Genomic DNA, 22,782 nt, shown 5'->3' with positions numbered 1-22,782 from the left:
ACCTTCACTTACCACAACACTGAATCATTAAACAACCTATGGACTCACTGTCAGTATTATTTATTTATTAATATATTTATTTATTTAGAATCAGAATCAGATTTAATATCATTGGCATATGTCATGAAATTTGTTCTTATGCAACACCAGTGCATTGCAATACATAATAAAAACTGAATTGCTGTAAGTATACTGTATATATTAAATTAAACAAGTAGTGAGGTAGTGTTCATGGGTTCAATGTCCATTCAGAAATCTAATGGCAGAGGGAATGAAGCTGTTCCTGAGTCACTGAGTCTATGCCTTCAGGCTTCTGTACCTCCTATCTGATGGTAACAATGGGAAGAGAGCATGTCCAGGGTGATGGGGTCCTCAATGATCAATGCCATATTTTTGAGGCATTGCACCTCGAAGATGTCCAGGATGCTTGGGAGGCTATTGCCTATGATAGAGCTGACCAAGTTTACAACTTCCTGCAACTTATTTCGATCTCATGCAGTGCCTCCTACCTCGGTACCAGATGGTGATGCAACCAGTTAGAATGCTCTTCACAGCACATTTGAAGAAACTTGTGAGTGTCTTTAGTGACAAACCTAATCTCCTCAAAGTCCTAATGAAATATAATCACTGTTGTGCCTTCTTTGTAGCTTCATCGATATCTTGGCCCCAGGATAGATCCTCAGAGATGTTGACACCCGGGAATTTGCAATTCTTCATTCTTTCCCCTTCTGATCCCACTATGCTGAATGGTGTGTATTCCTTTATCTTACCTTTTCTGAAATCCACAGTCAATTCTTTGGTCCTACTGATGACGAGTGCAAGGTTGGTGCTCCGACACAAGTCAACCAGCTGATCTATCTTACTTACGTATGCCTTCTCGTCACCATCTGAAAATCTGCCAATGATAGTTGAGTCATCAACAAATTTATAGATGGCCTAGCTACATAATCACAGGTATGAGAGTAGAGAGTATGAGGGAGTTAAGCATAATCTTTGAGGCAGGCCAGTGTTGATTATCAGCAAGGTGGAACTGTTATTTCCGATCCACACAATTGTGGTCTTTCCGTATGGAAGTCAAGGATCCATTTTCGGGGGAGGTACAGAGGCGCAGGTTTCTGAGCTTTTTGATCAGACCTGTAGAAATTATTGTATTAAATGCTGAGCTGTAGTCAATAATCAGCAGCCTGACATAAGTATTACTAATGTCCAAGTGATCCAAGGCTGCATGAAGAGCCAATGAGATTGTATCCGCTGTATACCTATTGTGACGATAGGCAAACTGCACTGGGTCCAGGTCCTTGCTGAGACAGGAGTTGATTCCAGCCATAACCAACTTCTCAAAGCACTTCATCATGGTAGATGTGAGTGCTACTCGTTGATAGTCATTAAGGCAGTTCACCCTGCTCTTCTTGGACACTGGTCTTGTTGCTGCCCTTTTGAAGTAGGTGGGAACTTCTGACTATAGCAATGAAAGATTGAAAATGTTTTTGAATACACGTGCCAGTTTGTTTATTATTATGACTTGTTTCTCTCTGCATTTGCACAATTTGTCAGTCTTTGTTTGTGTGTAGTTTATCATTGATCCTATTTTACTTGTTCTACCATGAATTCCTGGTAGAAAATGAATATACATGTGTACAAAATTAAGGGAGGGAAGATTAGGGGAGACATCAGGGGTAAGTTTTTTTACATAGAGGGTTGTGAGTGCCTGGAATGTCTTGCCAGGGATGGTGGTGGAGGCTAAAACATTAGGGGTATTTAAGAGCCTCTTGGACAGGCACATGGATGGAAGAAAAATGGAGGGTTATGGGGTAGTGTGGGTTTAGTATTTTTTTAAAGGATTATCTGGGTCAGCACAACATGGAGGGCTGAAGGGCCTGTACTGTGCTGTAGTGTTCTATGGTTCTATGGAATCTCAGGGTAGTACTTGGTGACATTGATGTACTTTGATAATAAACTTACTTTGAAGAATGTTCTCCAGATGATTGTAGAGAGAGTTGCACATTGCAGCCAAGATGCACAATGATGTGAATTAATGCACAAGAGCAATAAAATAAATGCATATTCTTGCTTCTTCTCACTCCTAATTTTGGGCAGGAGTCCTGTAAAGCCTTACCACCAGTTTCAGGAACAGCTACTTCCCTACAGCCTTCGGGTTCTTGAACCAACCTGCACAACCTCAGCAGTGGCACACTATGGAGCACCCTGCATTACCATAGACTTGCTTCGGGATATTTTCATTTGGCACTAATGCCTTGTTTGGCACAGTCTTTTTCATTACATGTATAATTTACAATCTGTATTGTCAGGATCTACATGCCTGTAAGCTATAGCAAGCAGATTTCTCATTCTACTTGCACCTCACCTTACCTGTGCATATGACAATAAACTCGAATTGAGAAACAGAACTTGAAGTCCCACACCATTAGGTTCAAGAACAACCATTTTCCTTCAATCATTCAGTTCTTGAACCAACCTGCACAACCCTAATCACTTCCTCAATAAAGCAACACCATAACCATATTGATCACTTTGCACCATAATAGACTTTACTGTTCTAATGATGTTCTTTCTTATATAAATGTGAATAATTAGTGTTTAATTTATGTTTACCATGTGAATGCTGCTTATCTGATACTATGTGCTTGTGATGCTGCTGCAATAAGATTTACATTTCAAACTGTATATACATTTACTTGTGCATATGACAGCAAGCTCGACTTTGACATGATCAAAATACGTTTACAAACTTGCTGTGGAATTCATTATTTAATTCATTATTTACAAGTGGAAAGATGTCTGTAGTGCTATACTTAACAGCAATTTGTGAATTCTAAGTTGGAGCGTTCTACAAACACAAGTTCATGTGAGGAATACTTTTTCTTGTCTTAGTAGCCTTTCTTTGTAAATGGAGGAGGGGAGGAAGTGTCAGTGAGGCAGGGGATGCTGAAGGATGACAAGCTTCTGGCATGTTGTGGGGAGGGGGATATTGGCGGAGAGGGGAGAGGGCAGTGCCCCTTTAAGAGGCGAGCACGGCGCTCGCCCCCGAGCCCCGCAGCGCACGGCATGCTGGGAGCGCCAGCACCCAACGGGAATCTTCGCATCAAGATGGCGGAGCGGGGTGTTGAGGGGTGGCGGCGGCTGCAGCAGCGAGGTCCGGGCCGGCTGTAGGAGACACCCGGAGTCTGTCCTCATCAGCAGTAGCCGGAAGCAAGGAGCGGGGAAACACACGGAGGGAGAGAGAGAGAGACGGGGCTGGGGCTGGAGCCGGAGAGCAGAGGCTACCCTCGCACACCCACCCCGCCTCTAGGCAAGGCCTTCCCCACCTCCCCTCCGGCGCTGCCCCGCTTCTCACCCACTCTCGTATGAATTCCGCCGAGGGCAATTCGAAGTGTGCGCCAGCGGAGGCGAACGCAAGGTCGGTGTTGGTGCTAACTCGAGGCCCAGGTTTCTCCTCACTTCTCTGCTGCTGAGACTCGAGGCCTACCCCTGCCCCTCTAGTCTGCTCCTGACAGCAGGAAGGGCCAAAGGTTTCCCTTTTCTGCTCTCCTCCCTGCCTCTCTTTTGTAATGGGTCCCGGTTAAAGTGTTTTGTTTAAAAATAACTTGTTCGTAATATTCATATTTTTGGTGAGTAGATGTCTCAAACCAGACTTCAATTTTAGAAATTTCTGGCCTCGACTTTTGCAAAATTTCTTAAACGATAATTGAGAGATACATTGTCATTTCTGACTTGCAGTCAAAGAGCCTTGAGGGGAGGGTCTATTGTTGGTCTGTTGCTCGTCCAAAATTCAAAAAAAAAGAAAATATCACTTAGTGATGCAAAGTGCAATTTTCTGTTTCACGAGTCCCTACTTGCATGGATATAACACAGGGAAATCAGTAGCAACGAAAGTTTTGCAAGCTTTTTGCCATTTTAAAGTGGGAAATTTGTAGTTGATATGTAACTGAGGATTCAAGATGTTCTCCCACATACATTTGTTTATTGTATTTTTGTGTCTTGAATCTTTTTAAGTTGATGCAGAACAGTGCAAGGGATTATGCTTATAAAGTGAATTTCACACTTTATTGGGTTACATGAGTAAAGTGCATCATACTGAAACTTAAGCTTTCTTTGCACTGCATAGTTGGAGGTACAAGAGTTAAAATACAGGAAGTTACGCAGAACCTGGTGTCTGCTGGAGTAGCACACGAAATTGCAGGTTTCATACACCAAACACGAGAGAAGTAAAAACATGAGTTGGTTATACAGTTTATTAAGCCTGCCCTGCCTTTCAGTAAAATTATGGGTCTTATTTCTAGTTTTCTTACCTGATTTCCATAATCCCCTTAATTCCAAGTGTGAATATACATTCTGATTAATTATCCTGTTTGAGGAGACCATGATAAGAATCACAACCGTCTAAGAAAATCCCCCCTTACCTCAGTTTTAAATTATTTGATGACTGGAATGGAACCAGGAACTACATGAGTAAACAGATATTCTGCAAATGCTGGAAATCCAAAGCAACACACACAAAATACTGGAGCAACTCAGCAGACCAGGCAGTATCTATGGAAAAGAATAAACAGTTGGCATTTTGGGCCAAGACCCTTCGTCAGGACTTAGAAGGGAGGGGAAGACTCCAGAATAAAAAGGCGAAGGGAAGAAGGTGAAGCCAGGTGTGTGGGAAAGGTCAAGGGCTGGAGAAGAAGTATGATAAGAGAGGAGAGTTGGACCATAGGAGAAAGGGAAGGAAGAGGGGACCCATGGGAAGTGATAGGCAGATGAGAAGAGGTAAAAGATCAGAGTGGGGAATAGAGGGAGGGAGAAAATTTTCTACCAGCTGTAAAAGTTGATATTCGGCCATCAGGTTGGAGGCTACTCAGACGGAATATAAGATTTTGCTCTGAGTAGTCTGTTGAGGCTGTAGTTCTTCTTGGACTAATGAAAGTCCTGAAGATATTTGACAAAGCTTTAGTACCATAAAGGGTTTGGGGAGAGTGACAAACAACCCTTCACTGCTGACGCTCAGTAACCAGAATTCCGAGGATTTAAGGTGGTTGCCCACACAAGAAGTGAGAAAACGTATCTGTACGTTAAATAATTAAGATTTACAATGTGTTGCCTGAAAGTTTGATGGATGTGGAAGTTCTCGAATGGAATACTTGGGGGATGGGACAAAATGAATAGTAAGAATTTGGGAGTGTAATTGAATTGTACTTGAAATCAGAAAGCCTGCTAATTAGTAATTTCTATGATTCTAAGATGTTCTTATTGTCATTAATTGCCTTTTGCAAATAATATTTCTGTGTAAGATGTGTTGGGAGGCACATTTGTTTATTTTTGGAAAAATGGATATGATGAGACTGCTGTTGCAAAAATGATTTTAAGTTTTGATAATGAAATTATTCTTTGCTAGACTAAAATAACGTGCTGTGCTTGGTGAGTGGAAACTGTACTGTCCCTAAAATTCAGTCTGTTGTCAAGTGGCATCCACCATGTTAACAAATAATAAATTTCACTTTATTGTTAAGGCCACAGGTGTTTAAATATCATCCTAAATGTCAGATTGCACCAAATTACTTCAGGCATTGGTGAATCAATAATTTTCATAAAGCTTGATTGATGAGAGCAGCTGTAGGTTGGTTAGGGTTTAATGATCAAATGTGAGTATTGACCTGAATCTCTGAAACTGCTGTCACCTGCTCCGTGGCACAGAGTCCTCCATGTGGGAGTTGTGAATATTTTAGAGATAATCAAATACATTTACTTTTTCACATCACTTTGTTTTTTTCCTATTTCAGTATTTACAGTTTAATAATTTAGAATTTTCTATAATTGATTTTGCAGGAAGCATTCATAGCTCTGGATTATGAGCTATCGTTTATGACTATGGTAGGTCATGACCTCTATTATCTAGAAGCACTCCTCTTAAAATAAAAGTATCTGCCTTTAGTTGGGCTGGGGGCTTGATCCATCTATATTTACAGATAGGGCCGGAATACCTCATAGGCATTAAAACACTGAAACATACCAGTGTACATCTCCTTGGTTTAACATTCTGCAGGGAAGGTCGAAGGCTAAGTTGATGAGTGTGGTGTTGCCTGACTTGGTCGATTTTTCTTGAGCACAGAGTAACTTTCCTACTCTTGACTTATCCATTGTCTACTCTGGAAAGTGTGCAAATAATAAAATTGGACTCAGGATTAGTTCTTGTTCATAATGCTGCACTTGAAATCCGTCATATTTAAGAAATAAAATTTCTTAAAATCTTGACATTTATGTTGTGACGCATCTTTTTATTAAACATTTCATTTGATGCCATCAATAGCTATTCAAGTACAAGGGGTGATTGACAAGTTTGTAGCCTAAGGTAGAAGGAGATGAGTTATTAACTTTAAACTTTCTACATAATCATGAACTGCACTTGCATGTAACGGGAGCTTTATAACTCATCTCATTCTACCTTAGGCCACGGGGTGATTGACAAGTTTGTAGCCTAAGGTAGAAGGAGATGAGTTATTAACTTTAAACTTTCTACATAATCATGAACTGCACTTGCATGTAACGGGAGCTTTATAACTCATCTCATTCTACCTTAGGTCACGAACTTATCAATCACCCCTGCTGTGGACCACTTCTGGAGGTCCAAGGCGCTGACTCCTACAAAGAAGGGATCCATATGCTCTACGACTGCTGGACTACGTGTGTAAATGTAGGAGGGGACTATGTAGAAAAATAAATGTGCTAGATTTTCTAAAATTGACTCCTACATTAGGCCATGAACTTATTACTCCTTGTATTATGCTGAGAAAAACTCTATAACCAAAATTATACTTGAGGTTCAAATCAAATTTTTAGCTTGATAATTTGATCAGTTTTGCACTCGAAATCATTGCATGAATATTCTCCAGTGAAATTTTAAATATAATACCTGATAGCAGCACAGTAGCATAATGCTATGATAGCACCAGCGACCTGGGGTTGAATTCCCACCGCTATCTGTAGGAGGTTTGTACATTCTCCCTGTGTCTACATGGGTTTCCCCTGGGTGTTTTGGTTTCCTCCCACATAATTAGAGCTTTATTGTCATTGCTGAAGGCGCTGAGATTGTAGTGCTACTCCATTAAGTGCAGCACAGGATACTGGTAATTCAGTTACTGAAAGCACAATGAATAAAAGTAAAAATAATGTCTGACTTATTTGGAATGACATTGAAGTTACAACTGAATTAAAAACAAATAACTCTAAAATTAAAATAAAGTAGCATCTCCATTCAAATGTGCACCTGCCTATGTATTGCATATAGAGATCGCTCATAGTGACTGTGGGGTTGGGGTGGGGAAGTTGTATGACAGCCCTGGGCATGGGGAAGCATTTTCCATCTTGATGTCCATGCAGAGATATTTCTGTATCTCCTGCCTGATGGTAGGAGATTGAACAGGTGATTACTGGGGTGAATGTGTCCATTGCAATTTTGTGAGTTGAAGATATTTTCATATCTCATCGTTTTGTCCCGATGATTAACTGTGCAGTCCTGATCACTTGTTGAAGTGACTTTTGGTCAACTTTGTTGCAGCTAGTGTACTGTACTGTCATCCAGTGGTTAGTATGCTCTCAATTACACATCAATATAAGTTTACCAACAGCTTTTGGGGCAGATTTGCTGTCTTTAAACTCCTAAGATAGTATGGGTGCTGCTGAGTCAAAGACATAGAGGTTAGTAGGTTAATTGGTCAAATGGGTTTAATTGGACAGCTTGGGCTTATTGGGCTGGAAGGGCTGGTTACTATGCTGTTAAAAAAAAAATGAGAGGCATAGATTGAATAGTCTGCCAGGGATATTTTCTCAGGGCTCAAATGGCTAATGCAAGGGGGCATAATTTTAAGTTGATTTGAAGAACACGTACATGGGATTTCAGAGCTACATTTTTTTTAAGTTGTGGTTGCACTGTCTGGAGTAATGGTAGAGGCGGCTACGTTTAAGAAAATCTTAGGCATATGATGATAGAAGAGATGGAGGGCAATGTAGGAGGGAAAGTTTAGATTGCTCTTAGAGTAGGTTAAAAGTTCAGCTGAAGATCTGTAATCATGGGACTTACTCTTTTTAAAAGAGCACAGTGCAAGTTCTACCAGTTTTTGGAAGCTGAAATTTAAACACTGTTAGAGTAATTGCATATTAATGCACAGGTAATATAGAACAACTCTAATGTGCAACTGGCTACAGTCTCATCAGTATCACATTCTAAGCATGTTAAATATACCAGCAATTCTTAGACAAATGGTACTGTGGGTGCTGAATTGATTGCTTCAGTCTTAAGTGTAGAGTGTGTCATTTCTGAGCTGAGTTAAGAGTTTAAGGCTTAAGCTTCTAGTTTTGTTCATAAACCCTGGAATAATCAATTGATTCAGAAATCTTGGAATATGAGTTGTATCTAAAATTATATAATGTAGAATTTTTCTATCTTTAATGGAGATTCAAAATCCATGGCATCTCAGTCCTTGTTCATACAAGTAACTGTCAGGATTCTCTGATCTCTCACAACTGTCCACCTTAATATCCCAGGATGAAAATGAGACACTTTGCTGATTGCAGTGCTTCTAGGGGGTTCGCCCTAATGCCTTTTGTTTATTGGGGGGGAAATGGGTATCAGAAAGGTTGGTCCAAATGTTTTTAGCATATTCATAAGCATCTCAATCAGATTTTACAAAAGTTGATCAAGGTAATTTTTTTATTAAATTTACATTTCATTTTGATTTTGTTATAAATCTAGTTATTTGTAAGATATTGCAAACCCTATCTGAATATAATTTTCTTTGTAATGTTTCCTCCATTTTCATCTTTGAATAAAACTGCAAAATTACTACTTTTAAACACTTCAAGGAATGCTTTAATAAGCAAAGAACTGGTTATGCTGTCCAACTTTCAAAATTTGTGCAAGTTTATTTTTGTAATCTAGTAATTGAAATTTTATATGCAGTATAACTAGTACTATTTCAAAGACACTTGGAACCTGAGTTTTAGATTGCATTTAATGTCCCCTCGTGTACCTCTTTTCACAATCAACATTGTTGCAGGGACTTCATGTATTTGAACAATATGCACTTTATCAAAGCTTCTAGATTGGAACTTTGAAAGTAGTTATCCAACATATCACTTGGATACATAGCCCATTAAGAGTCTTTATTTAAGCACTGCTGTTTACTGAGTTTGATGTCTCTACTGGGTAGAAGCGGTAATTTTACAGTGCATTTCTCGCCTAGGGTTAGGAAAACAAAAAATATTGCTCTTTCTGAATATTATTCAGCAAATCCTGCCTAACGAGACTGTCAAGAAGATAGAATTAGATCAGCTGCCAGTCTGTAAGGTCAAATAGCATTTGTACTGATTATAACCACTTGGCTAAAGTGTTCTAAGATCCTTAGCAACCAGCTGATGTCTTCAGGAATGAAAATGGGAGAAGTTAAAAGGATGGTTAAATTGCATCCTGCCATCAACTGTTCTACATATGTTGAGTGTGGAGGTTTTTATTTACAAACAGGGTTGTTTTCTTGCTCGTATGCTTCATTTAGATTGTTGTGTTGACACCAAAAAGCTACATGTTGAAGGAAATTTGACAAGTCCTGTTTATATCACTTTCACCGAAATTGACTGGAATCTGAGATGCCCAAAAAGTCTCATAAAACCCTTCTGACTGGGAATTGAATTAATCTTAGCAGGAAATCAAAATGTTTCCTTTCAGTAACTGTTTGAAAATGGTCAGGATGAAAAAAGTTCAAATTGTTTTCGACCCAGTACTCAATATAACCAACATTGTTGGATCTATATCTTCCCTATCAGGTTTTTATTCCTGTGTAGTTATCCAACTTGCTTGTGCAATTCTAATATTTAAAAAATGTACTTAACCTTTTTGCCCTTTTTAAAACACTTCTGAAAGTACTGATGTAGCAATGAAGGAAGCAGGAAGTAATTAACAGCTTTGCCAAGTAGATTCTTGCCTTAATGATTTGGTGATTATCAAAAATAAATTATTAAAATTAAATTTTGAAAGGCTTTTTTAATCAAACTATAGTTATTGAAACCTCTTAGTAAGAAATAAAAATCTGCCTGATGTTAATTTCTATGTGTTTTAATGGTAGTTTTGCCAATACTAAGATGTTTGGGTTTAAATTGCCATTCTTAGTAGAATATGAATGTGAAAACCAACAATCACCTGGACCAGAAGAAATCCAGGAGCTGTGGCATGCTTTACAACTTAATGGTTAAGAACTGAAGATTGGCGCATCAACTCATTTATGCAGATTAAGCATGGTTTTTGTTAAAAACCATGCATATTTTGGAGCATTTCAACTTTTAATCTGATTCTTGCTGGTGATGGAGCATAACATGGTAGCCTTGGTAAAGAGAGTTAAATTATCAATTTGTTAAGCCTGAATCAATAAAGCTTTTGGCAGAGGCTTAAAAGAAATGCACAAAAAGTTTAAAAAATTTAAGAAAATTCTGGAAATACAACCCGTACATGAAAACTTGATTTTTCGTTTTGCTTGCAAAATTTGGCCTGCAGTATTTTGGCAGTGATCTAAGAAAATTCCTGGTTTGTGAATAAACCACAGAAACAAAACACTGCAAACACAGGAAATTTAAAATGATTGGGGGGTGGGGGGGAAGCTAGAAGCCCTCAAACAGTGTAGAGTTCATACTTTGTTTTGATGCCTTTCATCAGAATTGAATGAGAGGGAAGAAAGAAGCATGTCAAGATTCTGACAACAGGTCAACCAGTCTATTTCTTCTACAGATGCTGCCTGACCTGAAGCTATTGCTACTAATGATTGTGTGTGTGTGTGGGAGGGGAGCTGGGTGTTATGTGATGGAAGTCAAAGTGAATGGTTGGTGGCTGGAGTTTAACTATGATAACAGTTTTTCACCTTCTAGCATTCTTGGAGTTAGTGGTGGATTTCCCATTGTTGTTGGTATACTGTTTAAAAGAGGCATGAGGTTTATGCGTGATGAATGAGCATAAGTCGTGAATTTGAAAGCGATGGGATACTGTAATTGCTGGAAGTATGAAATGAGTGCTGAAAATACACAATGCTTCATGCCACATCGATGGAGCAAAAAGTAAAAATCAAAAGATCTGCTTGTGCGAGAAATCTAAAATAAAAGCAGAAAATGTTGAAAATATTCAAAGTCAGGCCTCAACTGTAGAAAGGAAAACGACCAACATTTCAGGACAGAGACCCTTTTGTCAGAAGTTCTAGGTTGGTAATGTTGCATCTTGGCTGTTCTGACACAAACTGGAAAAGTTAATTATCAATGTTGAAGTCCGAGGACTGCAACATGTCCAGTGAATAGATGGAATGTCATTCCTCATTTACACTGGGCTCTGGAGGAAAAGGTGAGGCCAAAAATATAGGCCAGAGTGTGAGTGAAATGGAGAATTATATTGGCAGGCAACCAGAAATGCCAGTGATGCAAGGATCGCCCTTGCTTGATGAACTGAACAGAAGTTTTCTGCAGATTTGTCATCAAATCTGCATTTATATTTTTCAATCTAGAGGAAACCACTGCATGAGCACTGAATGCATTATACTAAATTGAAAGGCAAGAGATTTACTGCTTCAACTGGAAGATGATTTTTATTTTGGTCCCTGATTGGTGGGAAGGTATAAGGACAGGTATTGTATCTCTTGTTTTAGGGGGGGTGGCAGGGTTGTAAGTGTTGTTGGTGGTAGGAAAACTGATCCAGGGAGTTGCTTAGGAAATGGTGGGAGAAATGAGTGCAATTTGTAGTAACATCATGTGTAATTGGTACTGACATCTTGTTAAAATTGGCTGAAATCATGAAGGGTGATCCATTGGATATCTAGTCAGATGATTGGATTCATGGACTGTTCAGATATCTGATGGCAGAAAGGAAGAAGCTGATCCTAATTTGTTAAGTGTGAGTTTTCAGGCTTCTGTACCACCTCCCTTGTATTGAGAAGAGGGCATGTCTTAGATGGTGAGGGTCTTTAGTGATATATGCTGCCAACTTGAGGCACTGCATCTTGCAGAAGTCCTCAGTGGTGGGGAGGATTGTGCTAGTGAAAAAGCTGGCTGAGTAAACCACTCTGCAGCCTCCATACCAGGCTGTGAGCTCTCTTCCATACATTTGTAGAAATACCAAGGCTCGACAAACTCCCAGTGAATTGTGAAGTAAAAGTGCTAAATTGTGGCAAAACATGTTATGAAGTTTCCTTTTTGAGTTTCATTTTTTCTGGAGCAACAAATGGTTCCCTGATCTCGGGCACTTTCTTGTCATATATACCATGAGCACTACCTTCAGTAGCCTGCTTGAATGTTATGACCTATCCTAAATGTACAGTAGCATAGCAGTTAGCGTAATGCTTTCACAGCACCAGTGACCTGGGCTCAATTCTGTGTGTAAGGAGCTTCTATGTTCTTGTTATGACCACGTGGGTTTCCTCCTACATACCAAAGACATAGGGGTTAGTAGGTTAATTGGTCATATAATTGAGCAGCAAGGAGTCATTGGGCCAGAAGGACTTGTTATCATGCTGTTCACAGTTCTAAGTAAATTTATTATCAAAGTATGTATGGGTCAGCATATACTGTCATGAGATTTTTTGCTGACTTTCACAGGAAGACAGAGAATACAATAGAATTCAATGAAAAACCACACACCAAGACAAATAAACAACCAATTTGCAAGAAGACAAGCTTTGCAAATAATAGTAAATAAATAATAGCTTGAAAATGAGTTGGATCCTGGAAAGTGAGTCCATAGGTTGTAGAATCAGTTCAGTGTTGAGGTGAGTAAAGTTATTCACACTGGTTCAGGAGCCTGATGGTTGTACCGTAATAATTGTTGGAACCTAGTGGTTTGAACCTAAGGGTCTTGTACCTCCTTTCTGATGGCAGCAGCAAAAAGGGAACATGGCCTGGATGATGGACTCCTTGTAGATGTGCTCAATGGTGCTCATTGCTGTATCACTGAATAAGAAAAAACTCGATCTTCTGATTCTTCTAATTGGCTTATTCTGCCTACTGTTTCCTTCATTTGCCTTGGCTGTGGCACACAATTTGGTCTTTGAACTTGTCTTTCTATGCTTAACTTTCTTTAAACATCCTGCTTTAAGCCTTCAAATCCCACTTCTCAGCAGGTTCTTTAGGAGTTAAAGATGTATAAAAGCAAACCTTTTTGAACAATGATTAAACTTGTTTCTTGCACTGGTTAAAATTTTTTAACTTCAGTACTATATTCTATCTAAACTTATAAATCAAGAGCCTTATTGCACTGTAACAGACTGTTTGACCCACAGAGTCCACGTGGACCATTAAACATCCTGCAATTTTACAATTTCATTTTTATTACATTCTTCCAAGTTTTCATCAACTCACCTATTTCCAAGGTTCTACCATCCACTTACTAGAGGAAGTTTACAGTGGCCAACCAATCCCTTATACTTGGGATCTGAGAGGAAACCAGAATACAGTCGGCCCTCCTTATCTGCGATTCCGCAACCAACCACGAATCGCAAAAACCTGGAAGTGCTCTTCCAGCACTTGTTGTTTGAGCATGTACAGACTTTTTTTCTTGTCATTATTCCCTAAACAATGCAGTATAACAACTATTTTGCATAGCATTTACATTGTGTTAGGTATTATAAGTAATCTAGAGGTGATTTAAAGTATACGGGAGGATGTGCGTGGGTTATCGTGGATCGGGATTGGAAAAAATCAGAAATTCTCTTACTAAGTAAGTCAGAACAGATCCATCCGGTATTATTTAGCATCAGTTAGTTAAACGTTTGTCTTAGCATATAGTATATATTTTATCATTCTATGCATATAAAACACTTAAGTACGTATGTTTCAGCGCTGGGCTGGGAACAGAAGTTCCCGTGTTCGATCGACTGACAGATTGCTCCCGAATGCACTGCACCGTGCTGGGTTGATATGGAGAATCAAAAACTCAAAACCCCAAAACCCAATAATTAACCACTGCATTGCTTAGTAATAATTGTAGCATTCATCGGGGCACAGCCTTTCTCACTTTATCCTTTAAAATTGTTCCGATTGTTAACCGACGTAGCCTAACGCTTTTCCAATGACCGATGGCATTTCACCTCTTTCTGATCGTTTTATTATTTCCACTTTATTTTCAATCGTGATTGTGATTATTTTCGTGAACATAAACACTGTGGATTCAGAGTTCTGCCGCCAGGTCGTAATGTCCACCACACTGAGACAGGTTAAATAAGGTCTGGGGTTCCGCAGGGTCCTAAGATCCACCGCATTGAGGTTGAATAAGGGACTTGAGCATCTGTGGATTTTGGTATCCGCGAGGTTGTCTCGGAACCAATTCCTCATGGATAAGGAGGGCCAACTGTATCTGATAAACAGTTACAAAGAATGTGCAGGCTCATACGGTCTGGATGTCAGGATTGAACCCAGGTCATTTGGAGCTCTGAGATAACAGCACTGCTAGCTGCATCACTTTGCAGCTCTGTTTTGTTTGCATCCTTTGAAATGGACCATCACTTTTCACAGTGTTTAAAAACTGATAAGATTAGATTTCTTTGTCACATATACATCAGACCATACAGTGAAATGTTCCATTTGTATCAAATCAGCAAGCATTGCAAGTATTGCCACGTTTCCAGCAACGACATCACATACCCTCAGTTCACTAACTTTATATGTTAGGAATGTGGGAGGAAACTGGAGCACCTCTTAGAGGAAACCCACACGGTCATTGGAAGAGCATACAAATTCCTTACAGACAGTGGTGGGATCTCTGATCTCTGTAATAGTGCTACACTAACCAGTATGTTACCATATCACACTATTTTTGGTTCTGTAATGATCTGAACAAATTTGTCCTTGATGTCATTTAGCAGAAGCAGCCACCAATTATGAAAGATGAGAGATTAGAAATTGAGATAACGTTTCAAAAGACAGTATTCTGATGAGCCAAGAGACTAAAAAATTGAGCCAAAAAGATGCCTGGCTGTGGGACAAATATAAGAACTGGTAGTAAAACATGCAACTTGAACAGACTCTCATTCTAAAATATACAACATGGCAGAGAATTAATTCTTGGGTTGGATTCATAAGATTTAACAGAAATCATGATAGACAAGTGGCATAACTATTGGGAGTAGATTTGATTTTAAACTCATCTGCTGTAAAAGAATAACTGAAAGGAGTGTATCTATAGTGTAGTGAAGATGAGTTCAACTAAAGACAACAAAGAAATTCTTAGCTGAGGATTAAGATTTTTGGCAGTTATGTAGAAACTGTAATTATGTATTCTGAATTCATGGAACAATGCTGACCTCTTCCTTCGTATCCCTTTTCTAAACAATAATATTCATAGGGTAGCCCATTCATTACTCGAGTATTTTACCAATTAGATATTTCAAAAATTATATCTCAGAATTTGGAATGATTAAGGTATTGCTTCTCATTGCAATTCACTAAAGTTGCTATACAAAAATGACTAGTTGGTCCCAGTTTAACTGAGTTCATTTTCCTGTTAGCTTCTATTTCCCACTTGTAGTTTTGATCTGGATAATTAAGGCAATTTTGAATATTCAGTTTCTATCATGTTTACTCCTTTAAGAATTTCTTTCACATTACAGGTATTGTCCTTTTTAAAACTGTAGATTATAATAGTTAATTGCTATTGAAGTGCCAAATGATAGTTTGTCCTTTTGTATGGGAAACTGAAAAGGTGATGGATACAAGCTACAGGCAAGTAGTCACACCAGGGCCTTGGGAGACAGATAAGTGGGTAACAGGAGAGGGAAGGGCAGGAGTCAGATACTAGAGGGTACCCCGTGGCTCTCCCCCTTAGCAATAAGTACTCCAGTTTGAGTACTGTTGGGGGTGGGGGTGGAACAACCTACCCGGGGGAAACAACAGTGGCGACGCCTCTGGCACAGAGTCTGGCCCTGTGGCTCAGAAGGGTAAGGAAAGAAAGAGGATGGCAGCAGTGATAGGGGACTCTATAGTTAGGGGGTCAGACAGGCGATTCTGCAGACACAGTAAAGAACTATGAATGGTAGTTTGCCTCCCAGGTGCCAGGGTCTGGGATGTTTCTGATGGTGTCAACAATATCCTGAATTGGGAAGGTGAACAGCCAGAGGTCATGATTCCTATTGGTACCAACAACATAGGTTGGAAAAGGGAGGAGGTCCTGAAAACAGACAACAGGGAGTTAGGAAAGAAGCTGAGAAGCAGGACCACAAAGGCAGTAATCTCGGGATTACTGCCCGTGCCTCGTGACAGTGAGTATAGGTATAGAGTGGGGTGGAGGGTAAATGTGTGGCTGAAGGACGGGCAGGGATTCAGATTTCTGGATCATTGGGACCTCTTTTGGGGCAGGCGTGACCTGTGCAATAAGGATGGGTTGAATCCCAGGGAGACCAATATCCTGGCAGGGAGGTTTGCTAAGGCTATTGGGGAGAGTTTAAACTAAAATTGCTGGGGGGTGGGAATGGAACTGAAGTGACGGAGGAAAGGGCGGTTGGCTAACAAATAGAGAAAGCTTGTAGGCAGTGTGAAAGGGAGGATGGGCAGGTGATAGAGAAGGGATGCACTCAGACTGATGGACTGAGATGTGTCTGTTTTAATGCAAGAAGTATCATGAACAAAACGGATGAGTTAAGTGGATCAATATTTGAAGCTATGATGTTGTGGCCATTACAGAGGCCTGGATGCCTCAGGGGCAGGAATGGCTACTTAAGAGTGCCAGGCTTTAGATGTTTCAGAAAGGACAGGGCAAGAGGCAAAAGAGATGGGGCGTGGCACTGTTGATCAGAGATAGTGTCACGACTGCAGTAAAGGAGGAAGTAATGGAGGGATTGTCTACTGAGTCTCTGGGTGAAAGTTTGAAACAGATAGAGGTCAATAACTCTACTGGGTGTTTCTTGTAGACCACCCAATAGTAACAGGGACATCGAGGAGCAGATAGGGAGATAGATTCTGGAACGGTACAATAATAAAAGGGTTGGCGTGGTGGGAGATATTAATTTCCCCAATATTGATTGGCATCTCCCTAGAGTGAGGGGTTTAGATGGGGTGGAGTTTGTTAGGTGTGTTCAGGAAGGTTTCCTGACACAATATGCAAATAAGCCTACAAGAGCAGAGGCTGTACTTGATCTGGAATTGGGAAATGAACCTGGTCAGGTGTCAGGTCTGCAGGTGGGAGAGCATTTTGGAGATGCTGATCACAATTCTATCTCCTTTCCCATAGCATTGGAGAGGGATAGGAGCAGACGAGTCAGGAAAACCTTCAATTAGAGTAAGAGGAAATAAAAACTATCAGGAAGGAAGTTGGAAGTAGATGTTCTCAGGGAAATGCATGGCAGAAATGTGACAAATGTTCAGGGGATATTTGCAAGGCGCTCTGCATAGGTACATTCTAATGGGACGGAAAGGATGGTAGGGTGCAGGAACCAGGGTGTATAAAGGCTGTAGAAAATCTAGTCAAGAAGGAAAGCTTATGAGAGGTTCAAAAAACTGGGTAATGACAGAGATCTAGAAAATTGTAAGGCTAGCAGGAAGGAGTTTAATAATGAAATTAGGAAAGCCAGAAGGGGCCAAGAGAAGGCCTTGGCAGACAGGATTAAGGAAAACCCCAAGGCATTCTACAAGTATGTGAAGAGCAATAGAATAAGACATGAGAGAATAAAACCAATCAGGTGTGACAGTGGAAAAGTGTGTATGGAATTGGAGAAAGTAGCAGAGGTACTTAATGAATACTTTGCTTCAGTATTCACTACAGAAAAGGACCTTGGCGATTTTAGGGATGACTTACAGCAGACTGAAAAGCTTGAGCACATAGATATTAAGGAAGAGGATGTGCTGGAGCTTTTGGAAAGCATCAAGTTGGATAAGTCACTGGGACGAGCTATACCCAAGGCTAATATAGGAGGCGAGGGAAGAGATTGCTGAGCCTCTGGCAATGATCTTTATACCATCAATGGGGATGGGAGAAGTTCTGGAGGGTTACAGCTATTGTTCCCTTATTCAAGAAAGGGAGTAGAGCTAGCCCAGGAAATTATAAACCAGTGAGTCTTATTTCAGTGGTTGGTAAGTTGATGGAGAAGAACCTGAGAGGTGGGATTTATGAACGTTTGCAGAGGCATAATATGATTGGGAATAGTCAGCATGGCTTTGTCAAAAGCAGATTGTGTTTTACGAGCCTGATTGAATTTTTTGAGGATGTGACTAAACAGGTTGATGAAAGTAGAGCAGTAGATGTAGTGTATATGGATTTCAGCAAGGCATTTGATGAGGTACCCCATGCAAGGCTTATTGAGAAAGTAAGGAGGCATGGGATCCAAGGAAGGGGTCCTTGCTTTGTGGATCCAGAATTTGCTTGCCCACAGAAGGCAGAGAACGGTTATGGACAGGTCATATTCTGCATGGAGTTCGGTGGCCAGTGCTGTGCTGCAGGAATCTGTTCTAGGACCCCTTCTCTTCATGATGTTTATAAGTGACCTGAATGAGGAAGTGGAGGGATGGGTTACTACATTTGCTGATGATACAAAGGTTGGGGGTGTTGTGGATAGTGTGGAGGGTTGTCAGAGGTTACAGGGGGTCATCAATAGGATGCAAAACTGGGCTGAGAAGTGGCAGATTTCAACCCAGATAAGTGTGAGGTGGTTCATTTTGGTAGGTCAAATGTGATGGCAGAGTATAGCATTAATGATAAGACTTTTGGCAGTGTGGAGGATCAGAGGGATCTTGCAGTCCGAGTCCATAAGCCACTCAAAGCTGCTGTGCAGGTCGACTCTGTGGTTAAGAAGGCATATGGTGCATTGGCCTCCATCAACTATGGGATTGAACTCAAGAGCCAAGAGGTAATGTTACAACTATATAGGACCCTGGTCAGACCCTACTTGGAATACTGTGCTCATTTCTGGTCACCTCACTACAGGAAGTATGTGGAAACTATAGAAAATGGTGCAGAGATTTACAAGGATGTTGCCTGGATTGGGGAGCATGCCTTATGAGAATAGGTTGAGTGAACTGGGTCTTCTTGGAGCAACGGAGGATGAGAGGTGACCTGATAGAGGTGTATAAGATGATGAGAGGCATTGATTCTGCAGATAGTCAGAGGCTTTTTTCCCAGGGCTGAAATGGCTGAGAGGGCACAGTTTTAAAGTGTTTGGAAGTAGGTACAGAGGAGATGTCAGGGGCAAGTTTTTTAATGCAGAGAGTGGTGAGTGCGTGGAATGGGCTGCTAGCGACAGTGGTGGAGGCGGATACAATAGGGTCTTTTAAGAGACTCCTAGATGGGTACATGGAGCTTTGAAAAATAGAGGCCAGTGGGTAACCCTAGGTAATTTCTCAGGTAAGGACATGTTTGACACAGCATCGTGGGCCGAAGGGCCTGTATTGTGCCACAGGTTTTCGATGTTTCTGTGACCAAGTATAACTTTAGTTCTTAGGCCTCTGGGAGATTTATCATTCTAAAGACCATATACTTAAAATAATAGTACAGAAGTCCGGATTTTCTAATGGTTTGATTTTTGCAAGTTTTCCTTCTTGAACATTTTCTAATTTGATCCATATGGAGTCTAAAATGGCATATTTAAATGTCTAGAGCTATTTCACCTTTCCAGCAACTGTTAATCAGAATTAGGTTTATTATCACTGGCATGTGACGTGAAATTTGTTAACTTAGCAGCAGCAGTTTGATGCAATACATAATCTAGCAGAGAGAGAGAGGAAAAAAATAATAAATATAATAAACAAGTAAATCAATTACGTATATTGAATAGATTTTTAAAGTATGTTCAAAAACAGAAATACTGTCTATTTAAAAAAGTAAGGTAGTGTCCAAAGCTTGACTGTTCATTTAGGAATTGGATGGCAGAGGGGAAGAAGCTGTTCCTGAATCAATGAGTGTGTGCCTTCAGGCTTCTGTATCTCCTACCTGATGGTAACAGTGAGAAAAGGGCAATGCCCTTGGTGCTGGAGGTCCTTAATAACAGACGCTGCCTTTCTGAGACACCGCTCCCTGAAGATGTCCTGGGTACTTTGTAGGCTAGTGCCCAGGATGGAGCTGACTAGATTTACAATCTTCTGCAGTTTCTTTCGGTCCTGTGCAGTAGCCCCTCCATACCAGACAGTGATGCAGCCTGTCAGAATGCTCTCCACGGTACAATTATAGAAGTTTTTGAGTGTATTTGTTGACATTCCAAATCTTTTCAAACTCCTAATAAAGTATAGCCACTGTCTTGGCTTCTTTATAACTACATCAATAAGTTGGGACCTGGTTAGATCATCAGAGATCTTGACACCCAAGACCTTGAAGCTGCTTACTCTCTCTACTTCTGATCCCTCTATGAGGATTGGTATGTGTTCCTTTGTCTTACCCTTCCTGAAGTCCACAATCGACTCTTTCATGTTACTGATGTTGAGTGCCGGTTTACTGCGGCACCATTCCACTAGTTGGCATATCCACTTTTGTACACCCTCTTGTCACCACCTGAGATTCTACCAACAATGGTTGTAACGTCAGCAAATTTGTAGATAGTATTTGAGCTATGCCTAGCCACAGGAGGATATGTTATCACCAATCTGCACGGACTGTTATCTTCTGGTTAGGAGGTCGAGGATCCAGTTGCAGAGGGAGGTACAAAGGCCCAAGTTCTACAGCTTTGCGTTAAAGATTGTGGGAATTATGGTACTAAATACTCTCAAATTTGAGCAGTTTGTATAGGCTTTGCATTAGAATGTAAGATAACAAATGTAAGAATATGACATTTAAGCATCCTAAGGTTTAAGGAGGCAGCTAATAGATTCCTTCCAAAAAGTCCATTTATTCTGAAATGGTTCTCACAAATAGACAATAGGTGCAGAAGTAGACCATTCAGCCCTTTGAGCCTGCACCGCCATTTTGAGATCATGGCTGATCAATTCCTATCAATACCCGGTTCCTGCCTTGTCCCCATATCACTTGATTCCCCTATCCATAAGATACCTATCTAGCTCCTTCTTGAAAGCATCCAGAGAATTGGCCTCCACTACCTTCCGAGGCAGTGCATTCCAGACCCCCACAACTCTCTGGGAGAAGAAGTTTTTCCTTAACTCTGTCCTAAATGACTTACCCCTTATTCTCAAACCATGCCCTCTGGCACTGGACTCTCCCAGCATCTGGAACATATTTCCTGCCTCTATCTTGTCCAATCCCTTAATAATCTTATATGTTTCAATCAGATCCCCTCTCAATCTCCTTAATTCCAGAGTGTACAAGCCCAGTCTCTCTAACCTCTCTGCGTAAGACAGTCCAGACATCCCAGGAATTAACCTCGTGAATCTACGCTGCACTTCCTCTACAGCCAGGATGTCCTTCCTTAACCCTGGAGACCAAAACTGTACACAATACTCCAGGTGTGGTCTCACCAGGGCTCTGTACAAATGCAAGAGGATTTGCTTGCTCTTGTACTCAATTCCCTTTGTAATAAAGGCCAACATTCCATTAGCCTTCTTCACTGCCTGCTGCACTTGCTCATTCACCTTCAGTGACTGATGAACAAGGACTCCGAGATCTCTTTGTATTACTCCCTTACCCAGCTGTATACCATTCATATAATAATCTGCCTTCCTGTTCTTACTCCCAAAGTGGATAACCTCACACTTATTCACATTAAATGCCATCTGCCAAGTATCTGCCCACTCACCCAGCCTATCCAAGCCACCCTGAATTCTCCTAACATCCTCATCACATGTCACACTGCCACCCAGCTTAGTATCATCAGCAAATTTGCTGATGTTATTTTCTATGCCTTCATCCAAATCGTTAATGTAAATTGTAAACAGCTGTGGTCCCAATACCGAGCCCTGTGGCACCCCACTAGTCACCACCTGCCATTCCGAGAAACACCCATTCACCACTACCCTTTGCTTTCTATCTGCCAACCAGTTTTCTATCCATGTCAATGCCTTCCCCCCCGATGCCCTGTGCTTTGATTTTACCCACCAATCTTCTATGTGGGAATATAGTAAAATATAGCCTTGATTTTTTTTCTCTGTAACAAGTTGTGTGTTAGTTGTTTTAAATAAACGCAAATACCCTGTTGTAACATTGATTCTTTCAATTACAGTAAACAAAGAGAACCTTTGGCTGAAAACCACACAGCAAGCCGAATGTGAGTATTGCAAATTTGCATACTGTTTTTTAAGCTTCAAGATATTTTTATGGGGCACATGATATTGTTTTGCTCTTTTCAGTCCAGGCCTGAGCTAAGGTTTTTTTTGTTAATTTTTTTTAAAATGCTGTCTATTTTTGTAATTAAAAAAATACAATGAGATAAGCGAACTGAAGTAGTCCATAAGGCCCCTTGTGTTTGCTCTACTATTTAATGTTATAACTGATCTGCGAGTCCAAAAATATCTCTTCCTTGAACATACAAGCATTTCAGGTAGAGAGCTTCAAAAGTTCACAATCCACAGAAGTATCTTCTGTTTAGTATTTTAATTAGTGGGCTCATTATTTTGAGACTTGTTTAAGATTCTTTAGCCAACGGAACCAGTTTCTTCTAATCTGCTAAACCCTCTGAGTATGAAGTAACAATTCTAAATTCCTGAGTATAAGCATACCCTCCCTTCAGTCTGTCAGGAATCAACCCAGTAAACCTTGATTGCATTGCCTTTAAGTCACACTGATTCTTCATTGATTAAGGACAGTACATACATAAATCATGTTTTTGTTAAATCCTTTGCAAGATTTTTGCAATGCTCTCATAACTACTTTTCATTTAGCTTTGCATTAAGAGA

At 40.3% G+C, this 22,782-nt stretch overlaps 1 protein-coding gene across 2 annotated transcripts in view; it reads left to right on the top strand.

The window, feature by feature from the left end:
* Positions 1-3,075: 3,075 nt before the first annotated feature.
* Positions 3,076-22,782, top strand: part of ube3a (ubiquitin protein ligase E3A) — a 56,478-nt gene continuing 36,771 nt past the window's right edge. The window contains exons 1-2 of one of the 2 annotated variants that reach the window (XM_073044101.1): positions 3,076-3,418; positions 22,110-22,154. In XM_073044101.1, coding sequence (XP_072900202.1) covers positions 3,366-3,418; positions 22,110-22,154 — 98 coding nt within the window. In that variant the 5' untranslated portion in view covers positions 3,076-3,365. Of the gene's footprint in view, positions 3,419-5,854; positions 5,878-22,109; positions 22,155-22,782 lie in introns of those variants that run through there. The other variant, XM_073044102.1, reaches the window with a different exon arrangement.

This window comes from Hemitrygon akajei, chromosome 4 (assembly GCF_048418815.1).
Source record: "Hemitrygon akajei chromosome 4, sHemAka1.3, whole genome shotgun sequence".
Classification (NCBI taxonomy): Eukaryota; Metazoa; Chordata; class Chondrichthyes; order Myliobatiformes; family Dasyatidae; genus Hemitrygon; species Hemitrygon akajei.
This window is presented reverse-complemented; position numbering and strand designations above follow the sequence as displayed.